The sequence below is a fragment of the Hoplias malabaricus genome, chromosome 5 (genome assembly GCF_029633855.1).
Source record: "Hoplias malabaricus isolate fHopMal1 chromosome 5, fHopMal1.hap1, whole genome shotgun sequence".
In the NCBI taxonomy this organism is placed as follows: Eukaryota; Metazoa; Chordata; class Actinopteri; order Characiformes; family Erythrinidae; genus Hoplias; species Hoplias malabaricus.
Window position 1 is genome coordinate 19200048 of NC_089804.1, and position 26085 is coordinate 19226132.

At 46.3% G+C, this 26085-nt stretch overlaps 4 protein-coding genes across 7 annotated transcripts in view; 1 reads left to right on the forward strand and 3 right to left on the reverse strand.

Moving 5' to 3' along the window:
- Nucleotides 1-108: 108 nt before the first annotated feature.
- On the reverse strand, nucleotides 109-10495 carry abhd6a (abhydrolase domain containing 6, acylglycerol lipase a). Its single transcript, XM_066670539.1, has 10 exons — nucleotides 10460-10495; nucleotides 9800-10077; nucleotides 7083-7216; nucleotides 3540-3696; nucleotides 2521-2634; nucleotides 2268-2400; nucleotides 2002-2159; nucleotides 1773-1827; nucleotides 1564-1664; nucleotides 109-764 (listed from the first exon to the last, which is right to left on the reverse strand). Exons 3-10 carry the CDS (start codon nucleotides 7199-7201, stop codon nucleotides 585-587), a joined length of 1017 nt encoding a protein of 338 aa, XP_066526636.1. The 5' UTR covers nucleotides 7202-7216; nucleotides 9800-10077; nucleotides 10460-10495; the 3' UTR covers nucleotides 109-584.
- A 380-nt stretch (nucleotides 10496-10875) lies between these two features.
- Nucleotides 10876-18687, forward strand: LOC136696285 (deoxyribonuclease gamma-like). Of its 4 annotated transcripts, XM_066670541.1 has the most exons (9): nucleotides 10876-10924; nucleotides 11279-11407; nucleotides 14533-14621; nucleotides 14753-14845; nucleotides 15033-15145; nucleotides 15232-15344; nucleotides 17271-17431; nucleotides 17769-17865; nucleotides 18249-18686. In XM_066670541.1, exons 2-9 carry the CDS (start codon nucleotides 11279-11281, stop codon nucleotides 18312-18314), a joined length of 861 nt encoding a protein of 286 aa, XP_066526638.1. In that variant the 5' UTR covers nucleotides 10876-10924; the 3' UTR covers nucleotides 18315-18686. The 4 variants fall into 4 exon arrangements, with proteins under 4 accessions (XP_066526638.1, XP_066526640.1, XP_066526637.1 ...); XM_066670543.1 differs by lacking the exon at nucleotides 10876-10924 and having other exon boundaries at nucleotides 10944-11407; nucleotides 14756-14845; nucleotides 18249-18687; XM_066670540.1 differs by lacking the exon at nucleotides 10876-10924 and having other exon boundaries at nucleotides 10946-11407.
- A 110-nt stretch (nucleotides 18688-18797) lies between these two features.
- LOC136696065 (protein SPMIP1) lies at nucleotides 18798-20028 on the reverse strand. Its single transcript, XM_066670168.1, has 2 exons — nucleotides 19566-20028; nucleotides 18798-19154 (listed from the first exon to the last, which is right to left on the reverse strand). The coding sequence occupies exons 1-2, from the start codon at nucleotides 19987-19989 to the stop codon at nucleotides 19036-19038; spliced, it is 543 nt and encodes a 180-aa protein (XP_066526265.1). The 5' UTR covers nucleotides 19990-20028; the 3' UTR covers nucleotides 18798-19035.
- Nucleotides 20029-23264: 3236 nt separating this feature from the next.
- flnbl (filamin B, like) overlaps nucleotides 23265-26085 on the reverse strand; it is a 44358-nt gene continuing 41537 nt past the window's right edge. The window contains exons 43-45 of the mRNA XM_066671301.1: nucleotides 24944-25162; nucleotides 24654-24857; nucleotides 23265-24470 (exon numbers count right to left, since the gene is read on the reverse strand). Coding sequence (XP_066527398.1) covers nucleotides 24283-24470; nucleotides 24654-24857; nucleotides 24944-25162 — 611 coding nt within the window. The 3' untranslated portion in view covers nucleotides 23265-24282. The remainder of the gene's footprint in view (nucleotides 24471-24653; nucleotides 24858-24943; nucleotides 25163-26085) is intronic.

The window sequence follows — 26085 nt, forward strand, 5'->3', positions numbered from 1 at the left end:
TTCACGTTGACTGGAGCAGTAAAGAAATGTCGAATGTAAGGCTGTTTATTTGATAAAGGAACAACGTCTCTGTGGGAAAGGTTTTATTTAAATTTATCAAAAATGTTCATTGATTTAATTCTCCCCACGATGCATCCACTCAAATACAGGAAAACTGATAATAATTGGCACCATATTTAGTACCATTTTGTTGAGCAGCTCTGACTTGCCGAGGTTTACTTGGAGAAGGAAATATCTTACACTTAAAAGCTCTCCACTAAATGGATTTAAGTTTTTTACGAAAAAAAACTACACCGCAGTACAATGTAAGAACAAGAACGAGCAAAATTTCACCCTCAGTGCTCCTCACAAAAAACTGACATCTTTCTCAAGAAGAACCCTAGAGTAATCACCTGGTTTCAGATTCTGTCCATATCTGGGTTCATGTTAAAATTACCGAACTCCATTAACTTTATTCAGTTTAATTACGTTATGTTTTCCTCGGTGACTAATGAGTGAAATCATCCCTGAGCAATCACTTAAAAAAATAGCTTTTTATATTATTTACAAGTTCCTACAAATGAAATCATGAGGTAATTCCAGTCTCAGGAGATCTTCTTATTGCTGCCAGAGCCCGAGTTCTGGCGTGTTATGAAGTTCATGATGAGAATAGCAGCCTTGCGGGGGCGCTCCATAACCACAGAGTGTCCACAGTTGTCCAGAAGATCAACCTGACATCCAGGCAAAGCTTTGGCCAACACTGAAGCTCCAGACACATCTAGAACCTAAGAAGGACACAACCACATGCTCAGATACATTTTATATAAATAAAAAGATACAACGATTATTAATGAATTTTACTGGCAGTGGACAGGGATGAAAAGGCTGACACCATCTAAACGAGTCAGTGTCGTTGGGGAGGTGCAGTAACAGTCTTTACTCTTTGAAAAAGACAAGTCAAAACTATTTGAAATAAGAGTTCTGTTAGACTTTGAAACACAACCGTCACGATTTGATGACGTTGGTAGGTGTGCCAAGAAGGTGCCTTTCCAGTGGCATAGAGGGAAACTAAAAGGGGAAGTGAGAAATGGAAGGGTGACCAAAGAGAAGTCACATGGGAGCAACCAATGAAAGAGACAGAATCTGAATGGCGCTGAGGAGCTCGAGGGTGGCGGCAGGGTAGAAAGTTGACTCAAGGATGGCAGCGTGTGAGAGGGTGAATTGAAACTGAGGAAGACGTGGCGGGGGACTGGTCCATGGTATCGTCTGAGGAAAGAGCACGAGCTGGAAATTAGAGGCTGGGAGCAGTGTGGCTGCAAAGCAGAGAGGTCAAGTTGAAGGCCCAGAGCAGCCGGCGGAGAGAGAGAGAGCTGTACCATAGGAGGCAGTGTGCAGTTCGGTCGCTAGGAGAGAGATGGATGGAAAGTTAGAAGCTAGGAGCAGCGTAGCTGGTACGAGGAGAGGATGGGACGAAGGTCCACAGTGATACCCGAGGACGGAGCGAGGGGTGGCTTATGGCATCTAACCCCAGGAAGATTTGCCAAAAGTCCCTCTCTGGGTCACTGTGTGTGGTGGTAAACTCACCTGGTCTTGTTTCCCCCAAATGACCTGCAGAGGAGCTGAGATGAGGTGCATGTTCTCATGAAGACTGTGCCTGGATTTTTCTTCGACTATTTCCATGAACACTGCAATAAATTTAAAAGAAAGTCAAGTAAATCCTCACGGTCAGTCAGAAGTGTGTAGTGTTTCCACATCTACAACAGAAACAGTTCAATTACATTAAAGTTACTAACCTTCGCGGTAGAAATCGTTGTGTGGGATACGGACATCAACCAAACCTTGAAGAACCTATTAAAAAAAACAAGGTCATTTTGAATGTTTTGGCTGACCTGTGATCAGTGTATTTTTATATCGATGTTTAATAATAAAGTAGAATCGTTGTTTGTACAAAAGATGCAAATAACTGATTAGATCTGATTAAAGCAGAATTTAAATAACTGCATTCTTTTGGTAAATGGACACCTGGTGAGGGATCTTAAAGCGGACAAAAGAACAGAGCTTCAGCATTTCCTCCATCTGCTCTGGAGTCGACGGGATAAGAGGGATATTATAAACATCCCTAGTCTTCTCCAGCTCTCGCAAGCGTTTCGCAAACACACTGTCCTCTGTGTTCTTCAGACCTGAGAGACAGGAACAGAAGGCAGGTATTTGCTGAGATGTGGAGACTCAGGTAGTTGTGAAAGCACACAGTAAAAGTACACCGTCAGTAATGAAAAAGCTGCACTGACCAGCAGGACAGATGAGTGTGACACTGCAGAGATCAGAAGGGTAGGAGGCAGCATACACTCCAGCCACGTTCCCTCCCATGGAGGTGCCCACCAGGTGGAATGGCTTCTTATTTAGCTGAATACTTTCTACAAACTGCAAGAGGGCAGACACCTTTAAAACTAACGCGAATGCTGTTGGTTTGAGTTACAAATGGTTCATATAACAATGTTCTGTGCTGGTGGAGCTGATAGAAACCTGTAAATAGTGTCATACCTGATGTATCCTCCTGACTTGGCCCTCGATGGAGTAGTCCACTGCGCTGGTGCGAGTGGTGCCCTCATGTCCAGGCATGTCCACACACACCAGGTGAATGTTAGTTGGGAGGAACTAAAGTAATGAAAACACATGAATGAATACCTAATAACTACAGCCAGGAGCAGCACAACATTTAACCCTTTACCCACTTCCTCCACTCTCCTACAAACAGTTAACATGAATTACACTGTATCACCTCAGTGTCATTTCTGAATAGTGAGCTTCATTTGTAAATCCACCCCTAAATGTGGGTTTAGAAAAGGGGTCATTAATATTAGGGCTGATCCGGGTGTGGGCTGTTCTTGCAGTTAATGGTGCTTTTGCACTGCGTGGGATTGGCTTGGCTCGACTTGCTTTTAGCTGGTTGGTGGTCCACTAGCACAGTTCCACAGCGAACCGGAGCTGGTGACATTACAAATGCCATCTCTAACGGGAACTGCATGCTTTGAAAACCACACCAAAGTGGGGGAGTAAAAATTAGGCACTGTTTACTCGTGTATTCATGTGTTTTTGTTTTTTGAACTGAACACAGATCAGTTTTCCTTGTTGCACATTTAGCTTTCGCTGGAGATTTTCCTCAGCCACCGACCCAAGGAGCGTCTGATCCTCTTCAGAAACCCCTCGGGGGAATGTTGGAGCTGCTGCTGAGAGTCGCATAAAAACTAATGTGAACGCTGCTGTAACTTCAGAGATTTTACAAGCGACGAGTTTGTGCTGGAGCTCTGTGTTTCATGGTGATTGACAGGTCTCTAGTCAATCAGAGCTCTGCAGGGTTTACACCTCACATTTAGTGCCTATTGTACTCGGCTGGAACCGTAAGAGAGCAGGAACTAAAAAAGAACCCGGTTCCAAGACCAGGACCAGATTTGGACAGTGGAAAAGCAGAAGAGCTGAGCTGTGCAGGTTCCTTGCAGTGGAAAAGCGCCATTGGATTTCGTATAGATGGACTGAGGAGGGAACAGAAATAAGGCTCCTACCTTCACCATCCCCAGCCACATATCTTTGTTACCAGAGAAGCCATGAAGCATGAGTACAGAGGGTTTGCTGCTTGGCTTTCCTCTGTGTGTGTAACAAAAACGATATCCTTCATGCTCAGAATAATCCACCTGCAGCCCCAGCCTCCTCCTCCAGTACCTGGAAAACACAACAGCAGAGATGTAGCTAAACAAAAATAGAAAGCCAAGTCATGTCTATTTACTGAGCACGATATCTGCACCGAGCCCTGAGTCAACACTCCTGCCAAGCTGTGCCGAGAATAATGCAAAACACACAAATAAAGGCCTGCTATAGGGCGAGATAAATCAGTGTCCCGCTCTCATCACAGAAAAGAAGTGTTTGACTGATCTGCCTCACGCTGACGAAAAGCTGGAGGTACAGATGGAGTAAGAAGAATGTTCTGAATTTTCATCACACACCATTTCATATTTCTGGGGGGTAATGACCTTGGAATAGTTCACGAGAGCTCCCTTATCTCCTCAGCATCTCAGTGACACTGACAGCAGCACACACTTCGTCTGTGAGTAATTACAAGGAACACTGTCCTCTGGGCACATTGCATAAGGTTTGGCTGACGTTCAACTAAAACGCACAAAGACTGTGTCCTCAGACGCGTCACGTGTCCGTCCAGCCTCCGACGTCTGCTTCCTTCAGGATGTTTTTGTATTTATATTACAGAAAAATGAACTATTATTTAAAATATTAGGAAATGAATTGAGCTGAATGTTGCAATAAGAGAAACATCACACTGCCTTTCGCCCCGTGGCCACCCTCCTTCTGCTGCAGGAAACGGAATCTGACTGATGTGAAAGCACCAATCACAAGTCACTGTTGTGTAGAAGTCTTTATGATTCATGTTAGACCAGTACGAGAGCCAGTGCAAACGCTACACAGAAGTGTGTGTACACTGATTTACAGAGAGCCAATCAGAATACAGCGAGGCCTGAAAGTATCAGAGACTCTCAGCTGATGGGTGGAGCATCTGTGACTGATGAATTAAAGAGTGACTACACCCCACTAGTTTCAGTAGTGGTTCAACTTTGTGCTCAAAGAAAAGTTCAGGGCACGAAGGGTGTGGCGCTGCAGTGAGGTACGGGGTTTGAGATGCAGCAGGTGGGAGAGTCTGCACCCACCCTTGTAGCCTTTGTCCTTTCTTTAGAAATCTGACCCAAACGACCCTCCCACACTTCACACTCTCTGCATCAGTCTACTCAGCTCTACCCCAGGGTTAGACACAGTTCTGTCTCTCTTCAGGTTCGTATGAGTAAGGCTTCACTGATGTGAACCAACTACCAGCCTGCGTCCCACAGAACAACCCGAGACAACCAACAAACGTCCGAGCGTTTCCTTCTCCGGGTGCTGCATGTAAATGTGAACACTCCTCAAATTAAAATTATATCTATTTTTAATTTACTAATAATTCAAAGTGATAATATTAAAGTTTACATTAAAATGTGTTTGTTTTGGAGGGGGAGGGAGCAGAGATGATTCATGAGCTGTTTTCTGAGGCATTTACATGAAACCACATTCCTGATTTGATTTTGAATTCTGAAGCGGCAGTAGCTGAGTGTAAACGTGTCGCGCAAACGGCGAAAAGCCTGTAGACATTTGGTAAAGAGGATTATTGCTACTTTTCACTTCAAACTGCCGAGAAAACACAGGTAGAATAGAAGATAGAGGCAGCAGACTGAGGTGGTGTGGAGAGTACCACAGAAACACTGCGCTGACACAAATCACACAAACGCAGGCTTCTGATTGGACGGATTAACCCTGTTGTCTGGATCATACATTAAACCGTGTTGGACCCAAATGTGAAATGAAGGACTAAATTTACTCCAAAAGCCTTGCCATTGCCTCCATCTTTGTACAGTTCTTGTTTCAAATTTTTACTTTTCAGAAAATAAAATGTTGTTGTTGTTGTTATTTTAATCCCCACAATGTACAGCAGCCATTTTTGTTCAAATCAAACGACTCTACACTCGGGCCAACAAGTATTCTCCCTACAAAGGCTCGTCTAGGTCAAAGCGACCCTGAGATAAAGTGATCTCCCTGTTCTCCTACACAGATAACAGACACATGAAGTAAGAACTTTGTACTGTCATGATCTGTACAAGTCATGATTAGGTAACATGGTCTAAAAGGTACTTCAGGTTTGCACTCCAGCTACAAGGCTAACATTTCTAGCAAACGGCAGGCCTTTGTTGGAGGAACAATCCTCCAACAACGAGGGCAGAGGACAGTCTACATTGTGGTTCCCTTGGTTGGTCACAGCTTCAGAACGTTCTGATTGAAAAACAGGAAGCTGCATGTTTTCTGACAGAGGGTGCCTCCACACTAGAGGCAGACGGAGCTGCAGAAACACATTCCTCACACGTATTTTAGTTAGGACTCTGTGTATGCAGTTAACCACGCTCCGTCGTGCATCAAAAATGTTCAAACCATTACAACTTTAGCTGCAACGGACGCTGAGATGGAGGCACAGACCAGCAACGAATGGGAATCCAAAATGGAGGAAAGGCAAATCGGGGCAGTGCACTCTTCCCCAGTTCTGTAGACGCCAGACTGGCAGAATATAAAGATTCACTTGGTCATGCAGCAGCTTGGCACTGTGTGTCTGTGTATTGTGGTGTGGCAGGTTTTGTCTGGTTGCCTGACTTGACTGAATTGTCTCATTTCCCAATGGATTTTGGGCTGCAGACCCCCACAATCCCCCGCTGCAGCCAGGTACACACCTTGTAGACGGACCAGCGCTGAATGCGTACACGTCTACTGTGTTGTCTACTGTGCAGGCCCCTGATTCCTCTCACCAGGAATTCCAAAGTCTTTATCCAAATATTTTTAAAGTCAGGTCCTTTCTGGCTTTACGTACAGCGGCTTCCATTCCTGAGGTAAATATCCCACCTGAATGAACACGTTTAGATGAAGACGAAAAGTGTGTAAAACTGACTCCTGAACCTTGATTAAACTGGAGAGAAGAAAGAGAAAAGAAAGCTGAGGGCTGTAATGAAGGGAGAAATGACTCAACTGAAATGACTTTAAGGTTCAGTCCGTATCAGTGAATGTAGAGTAAAGGGCACACAACACCCAACTGGAGCAAAACAGTGAGATCAACTGTGCCTCTGTACACTGACGAGTTCTTTGAGATGGTTATGCAATGTGACGTTACGAAAACTTACAGAAATATTAATGTTGCTCTTGTGCAATAATGAAATTCATAAAAGGAAGAAGAGACACTTGGTGTGGTCTCACAGACAGGGATTTAGCTTAGTCCAGGACTATCATTTTGACTTGTGATTTTCCATTGAAAGAAGGATTTAGTCCAAGACTAAGATTAATCCCTGTCTATGAAAGCAGTCCTCAGTGTGAATCAATATAAGCTAAAAATACCATTGCTTCATTCACAATGAAAGTCAAGGTTACTCTGGCTGCTCTGGCTGCAGTTATGTATTGGTTCCTGTCTCAGATGCAGTTCAGAACCCCAGACTGTAAGTGGTCACAGGGAGAAGGAAGGCTCTCACACTCACCAGTGGTAGACCTTGATGAGAGCCGCAGGCCACAGCAGAAACGATGCCACAAAAGCTAGAATGGGGATTGCAAGTGTGCCTCCGGCAATGACAAACATGTTTACCAGGTCCAGATCCATGGCTCTGCAGAGTGTCTGTAAAATAATTCACCCACGTTAAAAACCTCCAGTATTTCAAGTTTCCGGTAGATGACCTATTTCAGTGTTCCTCGACTGCGCGGTTTATCCTTATTCCTCCTTCATCATCACACAGTTAGATCAATAAAACAGACATTTCATCACGTTAAAGTGCTCAGAAGAGCCAGGAAAACTATGATGGAGCACTCTTTATAAAGAAGGAGAAACTACACAGAAATTTAAAACCAATCACAAACCACACCTAGTGGCAACATCTTCCTTCAGTGCACACCCTCTCAGTCCTAACATCAGGAACATCTGGCCAGCGGTCAAGTGACCTCTAACTAACAGTGTTCCCCACACGCTGCCAGCACCAAGTCAATGTCTGAGGCAGTGAGAGCTGCATCTTAAAGAAAGTGAATTCTCAATTTGAAAAGTATCTGGATATATTTGGAAGCACAGAGTTTACCTCGTCCCTGAAACTAAAATGAAACAATGCACAAATGAGGATGCAGCACGTCTGACGGAGCTGGGGGGGGGGTATGGGGGGGCGGTAGAGTGGCGTCACTGCCGCTGTGTGAACACTGTCACAAACTATAAACTCACCATCTACAGTCACTCACACAGAACCAGAAAAACTGCAGCCCGCTACAATGAGGACAGACGCAACTGAGCTGCCTCCACAACCCTCGCAGCTCCAACAAAAAACCCAGCCTCCACCTACGGTCAACACCACTGTCCACCCCTCCACCTACTGTCCACACCACTGTCCACCCCTCCACCTACTGTCCACACCACTGTCCAGCCCTCCACCTACTGTCCACTACACTGTCCAGCCCTCCACCTACTGTCCACACCACTGTCCACCCCTCCACCTACTGTCCACACCACTGTCCACCCCTCCACCTACAGTCCACACCACTGTCCACCCCTCCACCTACAGTCCACTACACTGTCCAGCCCTCCACCTACTGTCCACACCACTGTCCACCCCTCCACCTACTGTCCACACCACTGTCCACCCCTCCACCTACAGTCCACACCACTGTCCACCCCTCCACCTACAGTCCACTACACTGTCCAGCCCTCCACCTACTGTCAACACCACTGTCCACCCCTCCACCTACTGTCCACACCACTGTCCACCCCTCCACCTACAGTCCACACCACTGTCCACCCCTCCACCTACAGTCCACTACACTGTCCAGCCCTCCACCTACAGTCCACTACACTGTCCAGCCCTCCACCTACAGTCCACACCACTGTCCACCCCTCCACCTACTGTCCACACCACTGTCCAGCCCTCCACCTACAGTCCACTACACTGTCCAGCCCTCCACCTACTGTCAACACCACTGTCCACCCCTCCACCTACTGTCCACACCACTGTCCACCCCTCCACCTACTGTCCACCCCTCCACCTACAGTCCACACCACTGTCCAGCCCTCCACCTACAGTCCACACCACTGTCCGGCCCTCCACCTACAGTCCACACCACTGTCCACCCCTCCACCTACTGTCAACACCACTGTCCAGCCCTCCACCTACAGTCCACACCACTGTCCGGCCCTCCACCTACTGTCCACACCACTGTCCACCCCTCCACCTACTGTCAACACCACTGTCCAACCCTCCACCTACTGTCCACACCACTGTCCAACCCTCCACCTACTGTCCACACCACTGTCCACCCCTCCACCTATTGTCCACCCCTCCACCTACTGTCAACACCACTGTCCACCCCTCCACCTACTGTCCACACCACTGTCCACCCCTCCACACCACTGTCCACCCCTCCACCTACAGTCCAGCCCTCCACCTACAGTCCACACCACTGTCCGGCCCTCCACCTACAGTCCACACCACTGTCCGGCCCTCCACCTACTGTCCACACCACTGTCCGGCCCTCCACCTACTGTCCACACCACTGTCCGGCCCTCCACCTACAGTCCACCCCTCCACCTACTGTCCACCCCTCCACCTACTGTCAACACCACTGTCCAGCCCTCCACCTACTGTCAGCACCACTGTCCAGCCCTCCACCTACTGTCCACCCCTCCACCTACTATCCACACCACTGTCCACCCCTCCACCTACAGTCCACACCACTGTCCAGCCCTCCACCTAGTGTCCACCCCTCCACCTACTGTCCACACTACTGTCCAGCCCTCCACCTGCTGTCCACCTACGGTCCACACCACTGTCCAGCCCTCCACCTGCTGTCCACCCCTCCGCCTACTGTCCAGACCACTGTCCACCCCTCCACCTACTGTCCACACTACTGTCCAGCCCTCCACCTGCTGTCCACCTACGGTCCACACCACTGTCCAGCCCTCCACCTGCTGTCCACCCCTCCACCTACTGTCCAGACCACTGTCCACCCCTCCACCTACTGTCCACCCCTCCACCTACTGTCCACACCACTGTCCACCTCTCCACCTGCTGTCCACACCACTGTCCAGCCCTCCACCTGCTGTCCAAACCACTGTCCAGCCCTCCACCTGCTGTCCACACCACTGTCCAGCCCTCCACCTGCACACAGCTATTAATACCGCAGCCATTTAGAGGCAGGTTACTTACATTATCTGAAAAGAACTGACCTTTTCCGGTGGGGACGCAGTTCCGGCTGAATGACAGAGACAGGGGTGTCCTCGCGGAACGCAGCGCGGTGCAGTATCTGGTCTGCGGCTCTGGTTCGGCGAGTCAGCGGCGCTGAACCGGACCGCGGTCAGAGAGAATAAGCGATGGTCTCCGTGTTGTTTTCCCTACCCGTTTTCCTGAAAGCCCCGCCCTCCTCTCTGTGATTGGCCAGATGTCGCGTGAGTCTGAATCATTGGCAAATCAGCGCACGAGGCGGGGCTTGTCTCTAACCTACTTTCTGAAAGGTGTCATTTTTGTAATGAATGCGATTTTTTTTACAGCAAAATAATGGTTAAGTAATCTGAAATAAATTAAAAGTCCACAGTATTGACAAAATATAAAAGGTAGATAATTTATTCAATAATTAAATATGAATTACATAACGTATATAAACATACAATATATATATTAGTTTTTTATTCCAGAGTCTAGAATATATTTACCTAAAATATGTACCGTGCTCATTGTGTAGCAAACAGAATACTGCAAACCCAGTAAACAATTAGCCGTTGATTCAACATTGAAATAACGAAATGAGTGCCGTTAATCAACGTTCTCTTAAGGTTGAAAATGAAATTTGAAAAGACGTCCAGACCCAGACATTGAAAAGACTTACTTACTTGTATAAAACGCGTTTTGGACGTCCACTGACGTTATCGCTTGGTCACCATTTAACTAATTTATTAAGATGGATTTTGGACGTCCATTGACGTTTAAAATATGTCCTTGACGGACAGACTACTTTTAGACCTATTTTGAACGTCCAGGGACGTTCCTTCTTTACTGGGAAGTATTAATCATTTTTTTTACTTTATTTATTTTTTTCAGTCAGATAATTTCAGCCCAGAGTTGAGGACGGTCTAATGCTGTTTGGCGCTCATGGGAAGGTTGTATAAATAAGGTGGTGGTTAAGTAGTAAGTAGGACTTCACTAGGTTCAGGTGCTGGGCTAAAGACCCGCCCACTGTTCACACCCAGTGATTCCGGATAGGCTCCGGACCCAGACTGCAGACAATGAATGAATGATTAAAAGCACTGTCTGTGTGATACGGGGATAAAACATTTACAGAACACGAGTGTATAAATGTATGAATGATATTCCCACTCTCTCATAGGGAGCCCACAGTAGGCTTTACACTTTGATGTAGTTTGTTTATGTGATGAAATGTAGAGAAGGAAATCACCTGGGCACCATCTCGGATGATTAATTAATGTAGCATTAAATGTTCTAAGACATTTTCTCAGAGCAGTAAAATCTGTTCTATCTGTAGAATAATATATAACAAAATATACATCTGTCTGTGACTTCCTTATTGGTCTGAAACTGTTAAACAACAGAAAATTAATTTCCACCCTGACCCTGGAGTAGAAAAGGTTAAGTTATAAAAAGCAGAGGGAACTTCTCAGTTCTTCTCATTCTGTTCTCACTGCTCTTCTAAGATGAAGCTGTCTCTGTTTCTGCTGCTGAACCTTGGAGGAGTCTTCAGCCTCAAAATCTGTTCCTTCAACATACAGTCGTTTGGAGAAACCAAACTCCAGAAACCCGCGGTGCTGAGCGTGATAGTGGAGGTAAGGTTTATTTCATGTTTTATGTAAATATTATTTCCTGAGTTGTTGTCTGGCATGCTCTATTTTAAAGGGATAAATGTGTAAAAGTAAATGCATTACACAAGAAACAACAGCTTATCATTTTAAATGAATATTTTTGTCTTTTTGGGCATTTTTGCTTTTTAGTTTTAAATCAAATATCGTGTCGCCAATGCCTTCTGCCTTCTACCCGTTTAAAATACACCCCCCATATGTACATCAGAGTAACAATACACCTTCACTCCACAGCTGGGTCACTGTAAGAGGAAAAAAACACTGTTTTAAACTCACTGTCATTACAATTCCTAAAAGTTCTCTCTGTGAAGTGTCAGTGAGAACAAACAATAAGTTCAGGGTCAAGACATTATTCGTTCTGTGTTTCCTTCAATGTTTCACTTCCCATTTCACCAGAAGATCCAGTCCAGGACATTCAGCATAGTCAGGAGAGTGATGGCAATAAAATGAAATTAAATAAGCTCAGTTTTTCCACAGTGATGTATCAGCAAATGTTGTTTTTTGTTAAATACTTTTGAGTCGCCAATCCACCTACCAACGTGTGTTTTTTGGAGTGTGGGAGGAAACCGGAGCACCCGGAGGAAACCCACGCAAACACAGGGAAAACACACCACACTCCTCACAGACAGTCACCCGGAGGAAACCCACGCAGACACAGAGAGAACACACCACACTCCTCACAGACAGTCACCCGGAGGAAACCCACGCAGACACAGGGAAAACACACCACACTCCTCACAGTCACCCGGAGGAAACCCACGCAGACACAGAGAGAACACACCACACTCCTCACAGACAGTCACCCGGAGAGGGACTTGAACCCACAACCTCCAGGACCCTGCAGCTGTGACAGAGACATAATTATAAACAATTAATAAGTAAATTCCTAGTCAATCTTTAATAATCAGTGAATAATTTACATAATTTTAACATTTTCTATTCTCCTTCATTCTCAGTGAGGAACAGGGCCTGATTTTACAGTTTTAATGTTGGTCTCAAAATGTAATCATTTAAAAAGTCCATTTTACTGTGTCGCCTCTCAAAATCTACCAAACACTCTCCTCCAAGCCCAGCAGGTGGCAGTGTCACACCTTCCCTTCTGACACAGAGGAAACCCATTCTCTTTCCTGAAGACTGAGAGGAAATAAAAGCACCCGGAGGAAACCCACGCAGACACAGGGAGAACACACCACACTCCTCACAGACAGTCACCCGGAGGAAACCCACGCAGACACAGAGAGAACACACCACACTCCTCACAGACAGTCACCCGGAGGAAACCCACGCAGACACAGAGAGAACACACCACACTCCTCAGAGACAGTCACCCGGAGGAAACCCACGCAGACACAGGGAGAACACACCACACTCCTCACAGACAGTCACCCGGAGGAAACCCACGCAGACACAGGGAGAACACACCACACTCCTCACAGACAGTCACCCGGAGGAAACCCACGCAGACACAGGGAGAACACACCACACTCCTCACAGACAGTCACCCGGAGGAAACCCACGCAGACACGGAGAACACACCACACTCCTCACAGACAGTCACCCGGAGGAAACCCACGCAGACACAGGGAGAACACACCACACTCCTCGCAGACAGTCACCCGGGGGAAACCCACGCAGACACAGAGAGAACACACCACACTCCTCACAGACAGTCACCCGGAGGAAACCCACGCAGACACAGAGAGAACACACCACACTCCTCACAGACAGTCACCCGGAGGAAACCCACGCAGACACAGAGAGATCACACCACACTCCTCACAGACAGTCACCCGGGGGAAACCCACGCAGACACAGAGAGAACACACCACACTTCTCACAGACAGTCACCCGGAGGAAACCCACGCAGACACAGAGAGAACACACCACACTCCTCACAGACAGTCACCCAGAGGAAACCCACGCAGACACAGAGAGAACACACCACACTCCTCACAGACAGTCACCCGGGGGAAACCCACGCAGACACAGAGAGAACACACCACACTTCTCACAGACAGTCACCCGGAGGAAACCCACGCAGACACAGAGAGAACACACCACACTCCTCACAGACAGTCACCCAGAGGAAACCCACGCAGACACAGAGAGAACACACCACACTCCTCACAGACAGTCACCCAGAGGAAACCCACGCAGACACAGGTAGAACACACCACACTCCTCACAGACAGTCACCCGGAGGAAACCCACGCAGACACAGGGTGAACACACCACACTCCTCACAGACAGTCACCTGGAGGAAACCCACGCAGACACAGGGAGAACACACCACACTCCTCACAGACAGACACCTGTAGCGGGTAACGAACCCACAACCTCCAGGACTCTGGGCCTGTGTGACTGTAACACTACCTGCTGCTCCACCATGCCGCACAATAAATACAAACAACTAATAATATAAAACACATCAGAAATATAAGATAATGTTTCTCTATAAAGCAGTGGGTGAGAGTGAGTTTGAAGAACAGTGTTTTGTTCAGATTCTCCTTGATTTACATGAATTTGTTAAATCCACAGCACACATTATTTAAAATCATTATTTATTCACCACTAAAACTAGGCACTGGATGATCACCTCAAATAATACACACTCCACGAGGAGAGACTTGGAGAAAGTTAAACACATTCACACACAGAGGATCACACTGGAGGAATGTGATTGGGTTTATTTTATTTGGGTTTATTTTGGCCGTCATTTGTTGTTTGTTTTTTTATCAAATAAACACTGCTCAGATAAATAGCTTTCTAAATCTCATAATCTCACAGTGCTGTATATAAATGTGTATGTGGCTGTGTCAGAAAGCTTGTATATTAAAGTCTGGTTTAAGTGTGTGACAGTGACAAGTTCAGTTGGGGATTGACTTGTGTCATTAACGCTCTCACTCCACGGCCTAAAAACCACGAGCTCAAACGCCGGACAGATTTGCACTTCACCTCGAATTTCTCTCATAATAATATCACTATATCACTTTTAAAATATTGAAGGGGACATGGTCTTGTGAAAATGAAGGACTTTTTCTATGGGGATGGTGTCTCCATCTCCATTTCCTTCTCCTTTCGTCTCCCTGCAGTGCCTCGCTCGATGTGACCTCACGCTGGTCATGGAGATCAAAGACACAAAGGGTGAGGCATTCCCTCAGCTGATGACTCGCCTTAACAGGTATCTACACGACTCAGCCTCCAGACCCTTACCTTACATCACTATTCTCTCAGTAAATAGATGACGACTCCAATAAAGAACTGACAGAGCAGAGAGTGTCACATGAACAATAACACACTTGTGTTTTGCAGCAGGTACAGAGGCAGACGGCTGGAGTACGGTTACGTGATCAGTGAAAGATTGGGCCGAAAATCATACAAGGAGCAGTATGCCTTTATTTACAGGTGCCTTGCTTTAAAGATGGATACAGCAGTCTACAACATTAATGACTTTAATTCAGACCAATCACAGCCCAGCACCAGTTCCTCAACGAGCTCAGAGCTGCACAATAATAAACGAATCACACATTAACATACGTTATGATCACAGACTGCTTCCCTGTGTCTCGACGTGTGCTTTGTGTCCCCTCAGGCAGCGGTCAGTTTCTGTGAAGTCTGTTTATCAGTATCCGGACGCACAGACTGATGATGTCGATGCGTTCGCCAGAGAACCTTTCATCGTCTGGTTTTCATCACCAACAACAGGCAAGACCTCCAGGAATAAACTTTTATTGTTGTCTTTTGAAGAAACCGAGAGGAAACACACTTCACGCTTCTGTCTTCTTTCACAGAGATCAAAGAGTTCGTTATCATCCCCATTCACACCACTCCAGAGGCAGCAGTCAAAGAAATAGATGAGCTGTATGACGTCTATCAGAACGTCTCACAACGCTGGCCATCACAGGTGAAGAAGCAACTGGCATCTTTCTTTCTTTCCTTTTCTTTTTCTCTTTCTTTCTCTCTCTTTCTTTTTTTCTTACTTTCTTTCTCCCTCTTTCTTTTTTCTTTTTCTTTCTCTCTTTTTCTATTTTCTTTTCTTTTTTCTCTTTCATTCTTTCTTCCGTTTTTTCTTTCTTTCGTTTTCTCTCTCTTTCATTCTTTTTCTTTCTTTCTTTCTTTTTCTCTTTCTTTTTTTTTCTTTCTTTCTTTTTCTCTTTCTTTTTTCTTTCTTACTTTCTCTCTCTTTCTTTTTTCTTTCTTACTTTCTCTCTTTCTTTTTCTTTTTTCTTTTCTTTTTTCTCTCTTTCTTTCTTTTGTTTTCTCTTTTTTCATTCTTTTTTTTCTCTCTTTCTTTCTTAATTTTACAGGGACAATGCTCATTAATCAACAGAAAAGTTCGGTAAATAAGCCAGAGTTGGGCAAAAAGGCTAATTTTCATCAGTACACAGTAAATTCTCCAGTGTTAAATCAACACTATTAGTGTTAACACAGAGGGTGTTGAAGTATTAAACTAACTGTGTTAATTTAACACTAATAGAGTTGATTTAACACGGGTGAATTTACTGTGTAGTCCTTGGCCAGCTCTTAAAAAGGCAACCTACAATGATACAATCACAAAAAACACCAACACTCTACAGACAACTCACACAACCACAATCAACAGCAACACTGCCCCAAACAAGACAACATTCAGAAATGATCAGTACATATTTCATATTGTTCACATACTACTTTAGTAACAAACCATAACTGTTTATTAAATTAAATATTAAAATGTAAAACTTTATATTAAATATTTAATCAAATTTACCCAATTCAGTGTTGTACATTTTAAATATTGGACAACTATAAAAACCATTGGGTTTCTGTTCTAAAGCTCTGAGAGTACGTTTATATAAAATTTGCCTGTGACCAGTTTGTCAAACAATATTTAGAATGAGAAATGATCAAAGCATTTACACACATCACAGTAGCTTCAGTTCTCAATGATCTCCTGAGGAATGTTAAATTATTTAAATTAACTCTAACTCATATTGTTTTTATGTGAGTTCAAAATGAAAGATTAGAATCAGTCCAAATGCCAAGATACTTACATTCAGTTACAACTTGCAGTTTTTGTCCTGATATAAATGTATCTGTCTCTGGTGATGGACGATCGTTTAGAAACAAACTACCAACTGTTTTAGTTACGTTTAACTTAAGACACGATTGATTAATCATCATATTGTAATATGGTTAATTGCAGTAGTCAGTTTAGAGGCAGACATTTGCTTTGTGCAGCGATGTACATCACTGCATCATCATTTCTACGTCCTGACAATCAGAAGGCAAATTATTGATATAAAGACTAAATAAAAGTGGCCCAGGTAAAGACCCTTGGGGAACACCATTTAAGGCGCTAAGTGCAGCTGAATAACAATTATTAATCTTCACATATTTGTATTCTTCCTCTTATAGTGGATTTGAAATATTTTTTAATTTAACCTTTAGTTACCTTTAGACCCCACAGCTCTGAGTGTTTTAGGATGTTGTAATAATAATAATGTTGACATATCACACTTCTCCTGAGTTTAACTTTATGAATAAAAGCTGATGCACTGAGAGAAGAACTAAGCACTGAATCAGAAAAGAGAAACTGTTGGATGTAGAACAGTGAGGTGTTGTGTGAAAAAGAGTCTGGAGCAAAAGCTGAAAGGAGAGAGCAGTTCCTCTTAATGAGTGAAACTGATCCCCTCACCTTTCATGCACCTGCTCTCTCTCTCTCTCTCTCTCTCTCTCTCTCTGACACACACACGCATGCACACCACACACACCCTTCTCAGATTGCTTCATTTGTCTGGACGTTCAGTTCTTGTTTCACCTCTAACGTGCCCCTGTGGTGTGTTTTCAGCAGAACTTCATCCTCATGGGGGATTTTAACGCTGCGTGTGGCTATGTCCCGAAGAAAGAGTGGCCTAACATTCGCCTGCGCTCGGACACAGAGTTCCTGTGGCTGACCAATGATAAACTGGACACTTCTGTCAAACAGTCCACCAGCTGTGCTTACGACCGGTCAGAAACTTCACATCAGCTCAGAGAGAGCAGCTAAACCTTCCCCTGAGCTTTACTCTAGTCCTGTGCACTCTTTATGTACGAGGTGTTCCTCAGGAGGGCACAGACTTTCAGAACTGACACTTTGACCAGCCCTCTGTGTGTGTGTGTGTGTGTGTGTGTGTGTGTGTGTGTGTGTGTGTGTGTGTGTGTGTGTGTGTGTGTGTGTGTCCTCAAAACCTCACAATACAGAAAGAATAAACAAGTTTATGCTAAAATGTGAATTACACTTTTATATTCCAGGATGAACTTTGAAGCTGAATAATATCCTTTTAATTCCACATCTCTGTGTGTGCAGCGTGGTGCTCCGAGGAGAGAAGATGATCCAGGCGGTCCCCGCTGACTCAGTGGAGGTTTTCGATTTTAAACAAGTGTTTGGACTCACGGAGCAGGAGGTACAGCAAAGTTACACACTCTCCTTACGTCATACAGCACTGAATGTTCATGTCTGAGTGTCTTTACTGTTTATTATATCACTCACACTTTAGTTATGATACATTACCAACAACAGTGCCTTTAGCTCCATAAATAATAACAGACTCTATTTAGAATCCATTCCCATACAATTCCATTTAAAGTTATAATAACGAACCACCCTCAACACTTTTTATCACCGAACAATAGCTTTTATCTGGATTCTTGTCGCTCAGAGTCCAAACGACCCAGCACAACCTTCAGTTTTGTTCTGACGATGTGAAGTAGAGCCTATGACTGTGTTAATGTAGAGCAGTAACCCTGTGTGTGTGTTTGTGTGTGTGTGTGTGTGCTCTGTTTCCAGGCCTTGGCTGTGAGTGATCATTTCCCTCTTTGTTTCACCGTCAGTGGGGGCAGGAGAAGTGGTTGAAAGCTCAGCTTTTTGCTGTTTTCATGAGAAAGTGTGAAGGAAGTTGAGTGTGAGAAACAGCAGCTTGGCTTGGTCTCTTCAGTAAGCGCTATTAAACTAATCTGAGTTCTGGGGTCACAGCGATACACACAAAGCCTGCTGGGTAATTAATGCTCTGGAGATGAAGTGTGTGTCTTCCAAGAACCCCAGCGTCAGGGCTTTCATTTCAAAGGCGAGGAGAAGTGGAGCTTGTTAATTATAAACCAGCAGCAGTTTCGAGTGTGGGTCCCAGTTACTAAGAGACGCTGTGTGTTGGGTTTGAGCTTTAATGCTTTCAGCTCTGTTTATTCTGCTTTAACTAACACGATTAAAGACATCTTTATTTGAAAAAGTACTGCTTGATTTCTTTGTGGTGGATCTGCTCCAGTGTGGTTTGCTCCTAAAACTAAAGATGTTCCTACTGTGGAACCACACTTAGTGCTTTAGAGAACTGTTAATGGCTCTTTAAAACGTCCTCCATAAAGTTCTTTGAAGTTCCTTCCATGGCATTGCTCCAAGGAACCATTTTTGCCCTTTATTTTTCAGAAGGTATTTGCAGTAAACAGAGGGTGAATGAGGACATCGTCTCATGACACAAACAAACACAGAGCAGAGTAAATCAACAACAGATCAATGGGTGTGTCCCTGACACTGAACACGGACCTCTTATCGTTCTCCGCTGTGATCAAGTCGTTTCAGAACATTATCCCAGGATATCAGTCGCAGTGGGAATGGTGAAGATCCCATTTCTGGCGTAGAAATTACTCCTAACCACTTCTGACCGTCCGTAGGTTGGAGATCTGTAGTTAAGTTCATAGTCACCTGTTAAAAACAAGGGCGAAGGGCAAAACAGAGCAGTGTTCACACGCAGCTTCCTCTAAATATTAAAATAATTATAAACAAATGATTATAAAAGGTGGTTAAAAAGATATTTTCAGGGTTTCAGAAGCAACAGGATGACTGTAAACACAAAATAATCCTGTGATTTTAGTATAATTTTGATTTGATCCAAAACCTGTTCATTATTTACCAGTTGAAAGCAGTGACTCAGAAAGAGAATGTTTTTTTAATGTTCTGAGAAGGTTCTCCGGTTCCCGTCCTGGGGCCTGTGTCCAGCAGCGTGAGGTGATTTTTCTGACTGCGCTGGACACTGCCCTCCAGGAGGGAGCTGAGGAACTCTGGTGTTCCATGGCGTACAACATTCCTGAAGAGGAAGTAGAAAAGAGTCCTCACCTAATCTCCAGCCGTATTCCCATGAGGTCAGGATCGGGTAGTCAAACTTTTCCTCGGGCTGTTTATGAACACGTCTTTCCAGGTACGCGCGGCGCCCTTTCCCCTCTTTGGAAAAGCCGTGGTAGAGGGTCTCCTTGGTCGGGGGACTGACCGGCCGCATCAGTGGGGCTTCGCTGAGAGATCGGCCCACAGGAACCACAGCTTCCTTCGTTCTTTTCCCCTGGGGCTGGACGACAGGCGGAAGGCTCACCTGGGAATGGGGTTTGGGGGGGTTAAAGAGGCCCAGGGTCTTGGATCTTTGGTGTGTGAAGCTGGAGGGATAGTCCTTGGTGTATTTGGTTTTCCACGCGAGTCGGGTGTAGGCTTCCTTCAGAATGAGCTCCCGGTAGCAGTTCTGGTCCTGAGTGGTCAGGAGGCTCCTCATAGTCCTGCTGTTTTCTGAGTTGACGCTTTAACACTGAGTTTACACTGAGTCCAGACAGAGTTAATGTGTGCTGAGGCCAGGCCTGAGAGGGTCTGACCTGGTTAAAGAGAAACAGGAGAAGTCAGTGCCACAAACACACAGCACTTTTTTCATTTGGGCTCCATCTGCAGTAGTCAGCCAATCAGACGCCTTGCCTCAGCAGGAGAGTGGAAAATGTCACAGAGAAAACTCTATACACACACACACACACACACAGAGGGAGAGAGAGAAAAAGATAGGGAGAGAAAGACAAAGAGACAGAAATGAAAACACACATGAATACCTGAAAAAAATAAAATCTATCACAAAATGAGTGTGAGAAAGGGTCAATATATAATATTCATTCATTGTCTGTAACCCTTATCCAGTTCAGGGTGGCGGTGGGTCTGGAGCCTACCCGGAATCATTGGGCACAAGGTGGGACCACACCCTGGAGGGGGCGACAGAGAGAACACACCACACTCCTCACAGACAGTCACCCGGAGGAAACCCACGCAGACACAGGGAGAACACACCACACTCCTCACAGACAGTCACCCGGAGGAAACCCACGCAGACACAGGGAGAACACACCACACTCCTCACAGACAGTCACCCGGAGGAAACCCACGCAGACACAGGGAGAACACACCACACTCCTCACAGACAGTCACCCGGAGGAAACCCACGCGGACACAGAGAGAGCACACCACACTCTTCACAGACAGTCACCCGGAGGAAACCCACACGGACACAGAGAGAACACACCACACTCCTCACACACAGTCACCCGGAGCGGGACTCAAACCCACAACCTCCAGGACCCTGCAGCTGTGACAGAGACATAATTATAAACAATTAATAAGTAAATTCCTAGTCAATCAATAATAATCAGTGAATAATTTACATAATTTTAACATTTATTTTCTATTCTCCTTCATTCTCAGTGAGGAACAGGGCCTGATTTTACAGTTTTAATGTTGGTCTCAAAATGTAATCATTTTAAAAGTCCATTTTACTGTGTCGCCTCTCAAAATTTACCAAACACTCTCCTCCAAGCCCAGCAGGTGGCAGTGTCACACCTTCCCTTCTGACACAGAGGAAACCCAGTCTCTTTCCTGAAGACAAAGAGGAAATAAAACCCCACACAGCAGATTAGAGCCGATCAAACACACTCTTCTCCAGGAAACTCGGCCTTCCGTTCTGCGGATAAAGCAGAACAGATTCTACCTGCTGACGGGGCACAGGGGACAAAAGCTTCTGTCTGAGGCCTGCAGAGCACAGCACACTTAATGAGAGCTTTAAATGACCTCGCATGGACATTATTTTTCAGCTGATCACAAACAAATTTCAGCTCTGATTAATGAGCAAAGATGATCTTTACAGACTGGCAAACATCTGCTGCTGAACTCATCCTTTAATTTTCTGCAGACTTCATTCTGTGACCTTTCACTCATATCACAATATTACAACCTCCTCTCTACACTCACTGTCCACTCCCTCAGCTCCTCCCACACCACACAAGCACTATAATTCTACAATAAACAGTGCTGCTGGAGTTTTAAACCCTATGTCCACTCTGTGAGACACTCCTCCCTCGTTGGTCCACCTTGTAGATGTAAAGTCAGAGACAGTAGCTCATCTGTCGCTGCACAGTGTGTGTCGTTCGTCCTCTAGTCCTTCATCAGTGACACAGGACGCTGTCGGCTGGATGTTTTTGGTCAGTGGACTGTTCTCAGTCCAGACACTGAGGGGTTTAAAAACTCCAGCAGCACTGCTGTGTCTGATCCACTCTACACCAGCACAACACACACTAACACACCACCACCACGTCAGTGTCACTGCAGCGCTGAGAATGATCCACCACCACATCACTTTTGCTCTGTGGGGGTCCTGAGCATTTAACAACTGGGAAAATATGCAGAGGGGACAGCGGAGCCGAGAGAGGGGGACAGTGAGGGGACAGTGGAGCTGAGAAAGGGGACAGCGAGGGGACAACGGAGCTGAGAGAGAGGACAGCGGAGCTGAGAGAAGGGACAGTGAGGGGACAACGGAGCTGAGAGAAGGGACAGTGAGGGGACAGCGGAGCTGAGAGAGGGGACAGTGAGGGGACAACGGAGCTGACAGAAGGGACAGTGAGGGGACAGCGGAGCTGAGAGAGGGGACAGTGAGGGGACAGCGGAGCCGAGAGAGAGGGACAGTGAGGGGACAGCGGAGCCGAGAGAGGGGGACAGTGAGGGGGACAGCGGAGCCGAGAGAGGGGGACAGTGAGGGGACAGCGGAGCCGAGAGAGGGGGACAGTGAGGGGACAGCGGAGCCGAGAGAAGGGACAGTGGGGGGACAGCGGAGCCGAGAGAGAGGACGGTGAGGGGACAGCGGAGCCGAGAGAGAGGACGGTGAGGGGACAGCGGAGCCGAGAGAGAGGACGGTGAGGGGACAGCGGAGCCGAGAGAGAGGACGGTGAGGGGACAGCGGAGCCGAGAGAGAGGACGGTGAGGGGACAGCGGAGCCGAGAGAGAGGACGGTGAGGGGACGGCGGAGCCGAGAGAGAGGACGGTGAGGGGACGGCGGAGCCGAGAGAGAGGACAGTAAGGGGACGGTGGAGCCTAGAGAGAGGACAGTAAGGGGACGGTGGAGCTGAGAGAGAGGAGAGAGTGAGGGGACAGTGGAGCTGAGAGAGAGGACGGTGAGGGGACAGTGGAGCTGAGAGAGAGGACGGTGAGGGGACGGTGGAGCCTAGAGAGAGGACAGTAAGGGGACGGTGGAGCTTAGAGAGAGGAGAGAGTGAGGGGACGGTGGAGCTGAGAGAGAGGACGGTGAGGGGACAGTGGAGCTGAGAGAGAGGACGGTGAGGGGACGGCGGAGCCGAGAGAGAGGACGGTAAGGGGACGGTGGAGCTTAGAGAGAGGACAGTAAGGGGACGGTGGAGCTGAGAGAGAGGAGAGAGTGAGGGGACAGTGGAGCTGAGAGAGAGGACGGTGAGGGGACAGTGGAGCTGAGAGAGAGGACGGTGAGGGGACAGTGGAGCTGAGAGAGAGGACAGTGAGGGGACAGTGGAGCTGAGAGAGAGGACAGTGAGGGGACAGTGGAGCTGAGAGAGAGGACGGTGGGGGGACAGTGGAGCTGAGAGAGAGGACAGTGAGGGGACAGTGGAGCTGAGAGAGAGGACAGGGAGGGGAGAGTGAGTCTAGAAAGGAGAAGAATATCACACTGATAAGAATGTGCACATTACTCTGCAGCTGTGGGTGTCTCTCACAAACTGAAGTGAACACCACACTGTTTTATCTCTTTATTTCTGTTAATTATCAAAATGTACATCGTTTGTAACTGCAGTTCACATTAAGGCACCCAGGGCTAATACAAAGTCAGTTCTGCACCCCCTTGCTTTCTGAACATTAACAAAATACTTTCACTTTATCAAAACTACAACAATAAAGAAACACAAGGAGAATATGATCCAGAACAAACACCCGAAACCATCGCCAATGCTGTGGAGTCTTCTTCAGTGGGAAAAGCAGATCACACTAAACAGAGTCTGGGAGGACGTAGGGCGGACCCTCACAGGTGACAACCAGTCGTTTGACAGAGAGGAAGGTAATAAAATGTATCCTTGTGTTTATTAACAGAACTTAGAGATGCGTTTGTCTGTGATCTGCACTGACCTCCTTTAAAAACATAGGCCTGGGCTTTAGGGCAAACACCGAGGCCACGTTTTCCTCTGTGATGCAAAGCACATTAACCACGGGCCACGCTCCTCCAGCATTTTCACCTGGTGTTTTGCATGTTTCCCTTGTTACTGTCTTCGGTGTCGTGCTCATGGAAACACACCAGAGTCAGTAACAGAAGTGACTGAGTTTGTTACTGTGGAGTCTTAGGGGCGTGTAAACATCAGAGCAGTGTGTTACACAGCAGAAAAACACCTCACTATAATGTGCTTTAAAACTGAATGGAAAGGTTCAGTAGTAAAGGGTTTTAAAAAGAAGAAAAAAAACTAAACAATAACTCTCCCTCTTCAACTGACCCTTCAAAGGAGACGTGGGATTTAATGGAGGTCGTTGTGCCCCTCGAGCTCAAAGTGGGAGAGAAACTTTGTCAGAATCCAGTGAGAAAATGACAAATACAAAGGAAGTTCAATTTTACTGCGGCCAATCAGCATCATGCGTTTAAATACAATCAAGTGCAAATTTACTCATTTATTTTAACGTATCACAATTCGGCTGATTACATTCCATTTGCCAAAGTGTCTCTCGGACGGATGATTAAAGCCCCGGTGGTTTATGGGACAGTGATGTGGAAGGGGGAGCCCGGGATGTGGTCTTCTCCCCACTTCACGGCCAGAACATAGCTGCCCCTCTCCTTCAGGATGTAGCTGACGTTGTACTGCAGATTTCCCATGTGTTTCACCAGGATTTCCTCACAGGGGGTTTGAGGTCCGTGAACTCCCACCAGAAGCATGTTTTTCCCTAAAAGAGTCACAGGAACATGTCAGACACTGTTTGAAAAAGACAAGACAAAGGTGAGTGGTCCCTGACTCTGAGCTGAGGGCCCTTCGTTTGTTCTGACGCCTCGCAAAAAGCACAGGTTCAGACCCGTTACACGGCCTATCTCTTCTTCCACACACACCCCCCTCTCCAGCTTCTACTCACCTGCTTTGCTGCAGTCCACAGAGAAGCTGGCTTTCTGCCCCACAAAGGCTTTGCTGAGGCCTGGACCTCGACTGGTGACTTTGCTAGCATCCGAGACAGCCCTGGGCAGGGCGCTGTAGGAGTTTGTGCTACTGGCCTTGAGTACGGGATCTACCATCAGCGTGGACGTCTCATTGGCATTAGTCACATTCACGAGCCGTGGACCTGAAGATTAAAATAGGGTTCGATCAAATTATTTCATTCTGCTTTTGTAAATGAATCTTAAATACTTTCGATACTTCTCTGCGCACCCGTCACTTTGGCCTTGAAGGGGCTCCCGGAGATGTGGTTAGGGCCCCCGTATTTGACGCTGATCAGGTAGTTCCCAGGGGCCATCGGTGTGTACTGTACTTTAAAGCCCTCGGGACACTCCTGGCACTCCATCTTCACCTTGGAAGGTCCTTCAATGGTCAGAGCCAGAGAGCCTGGTCCTGCTTTGGTGGTGTTGATGATGAAATCTGCCTGGTTTCCTGCACAAAGGGAACATAGGGTGGGACACTGAAGGACACAAACATTGCTGAAATATGTTTATAAAGAAATATATGAAGAAAATCCCATCCGCCGCCTTCATCAGGATGAATGTGTTCAGGCCAGTGATATCTAACCCAACACTGACTCTGTCTCACTGTGTCTCTGAGAAGAGAAAGAGCTGGGTTCAGTGCCCCGTCTGCTGCCGACTGATGCTTCTCACAGTACGAGGCTCTTCTTATGACCACTATTCCATCGGTTAAAAAACAAAGATCCTTCTGAAACAACGAGCAGGAGCAGAGCACCTCGAGAATCTGCAGTGGAAATGGATCTGATGATCACGTGCTACGCTCCCATTTTCTCCACTGCTTCTCTCTTTCTTCGTGGCCTGTTCCCACACGCCTCGATAAACAAAGCCACGGTGAACAACAAAACACACCAGAGTCCTTCAGTCGACTCCATCCAGTGCATTCACTGCTAACATTTACCTGATTTTACTGTAACATTAAACTATAACATCAAAAAAGCAAACAGAAACCCACCAAAATGTGTTTGTTCTTCATTTTAAAGCAACACGCAATAAAAGGATCCTCTCTCAGGAATTAGACACCGTGTGAGGGACATAGCGATGACGATTTAAATCTCGTACAAAAGCTCCATTGTAACGACGTCTAAGGCGCCTCTTTCCAGAAAATCAAACAACATTCCACTTGCCCCCCCCCCAAAGTTCAAAAACTTGAGAGACAGGAGGTTTCTTTGGGCTTTGCTTGGAGTTTCAGTTTACACTCTTTGTTTGGGAGAAAACTGGGACAAAACGCTGACCACAGTTTACACCAAAAACACACTGCAATATGTTAACGGCTTAAAGCTCAGGGTTTAATGTTTGACAAAGTTTCCCACTGTTGTTTACAGCAGCATTGTGCCA

Bases quoted from the DNA above. Each gene is read 5' to 3' on its own strand.
- abhd6a (XM_066670539.1), bottom strand. From the start codon at position 7,201: ATGGATCTGGACCTGGTAAACATGTTTGTCATTGCCGGAGGCACACTT. The intron at 2,160-2,267 runs GTCAGTGCAGCT...CCTGTCTCTCAG, and splicing joins CACACTCATCTGTCCTGCTG to GTCTGAAGAACACAGAGGAC. The intron at 1,828-2,001 runs GTGTCCATTTAC...TTTTTTTAATAG, and splicing joins GCTTTAAGATCCCTCACCAG to GTTCTTCAAGGTTTGGTTGA.
- LOC136696285 (XM_066670541.1), top strand. From the start codon at position 11,279: ATGAAGCTGTCTCTGTTTCTGCTGCTGAACCTTGGAGGAGTCTTCAGC. The intron at 14,846-15,032 runs GTGCCTTGCTTT...GTGTCCCCTCAG, and splicing joins CAGTATGCCTTTATTTACAG to GCAGCGGTCAGTTTCTGTGA. The intron at 17,432-17,768 runs GTCAGAAACTTC...CTGTGTGTGCAG, and splicing joins ACCAGCTGTGCTTACGACCG to CGTGGTGCTCCGAGGAGAGA.
- LOC136696065 (XM_066670168.1), bottom strand. From the start codon at position 19,989: ATGAGGAGCCTCCTGACCACTCAGGACCAGAACTGCTACCGGGAGCTC. The intron at 19,155-19,565 runs GTGAGGACTCTT...TGTTTTTAACAG, and splicing joins GGAATACGGCTGGAGATTAG to GTGACTATGAACTTAACTAC.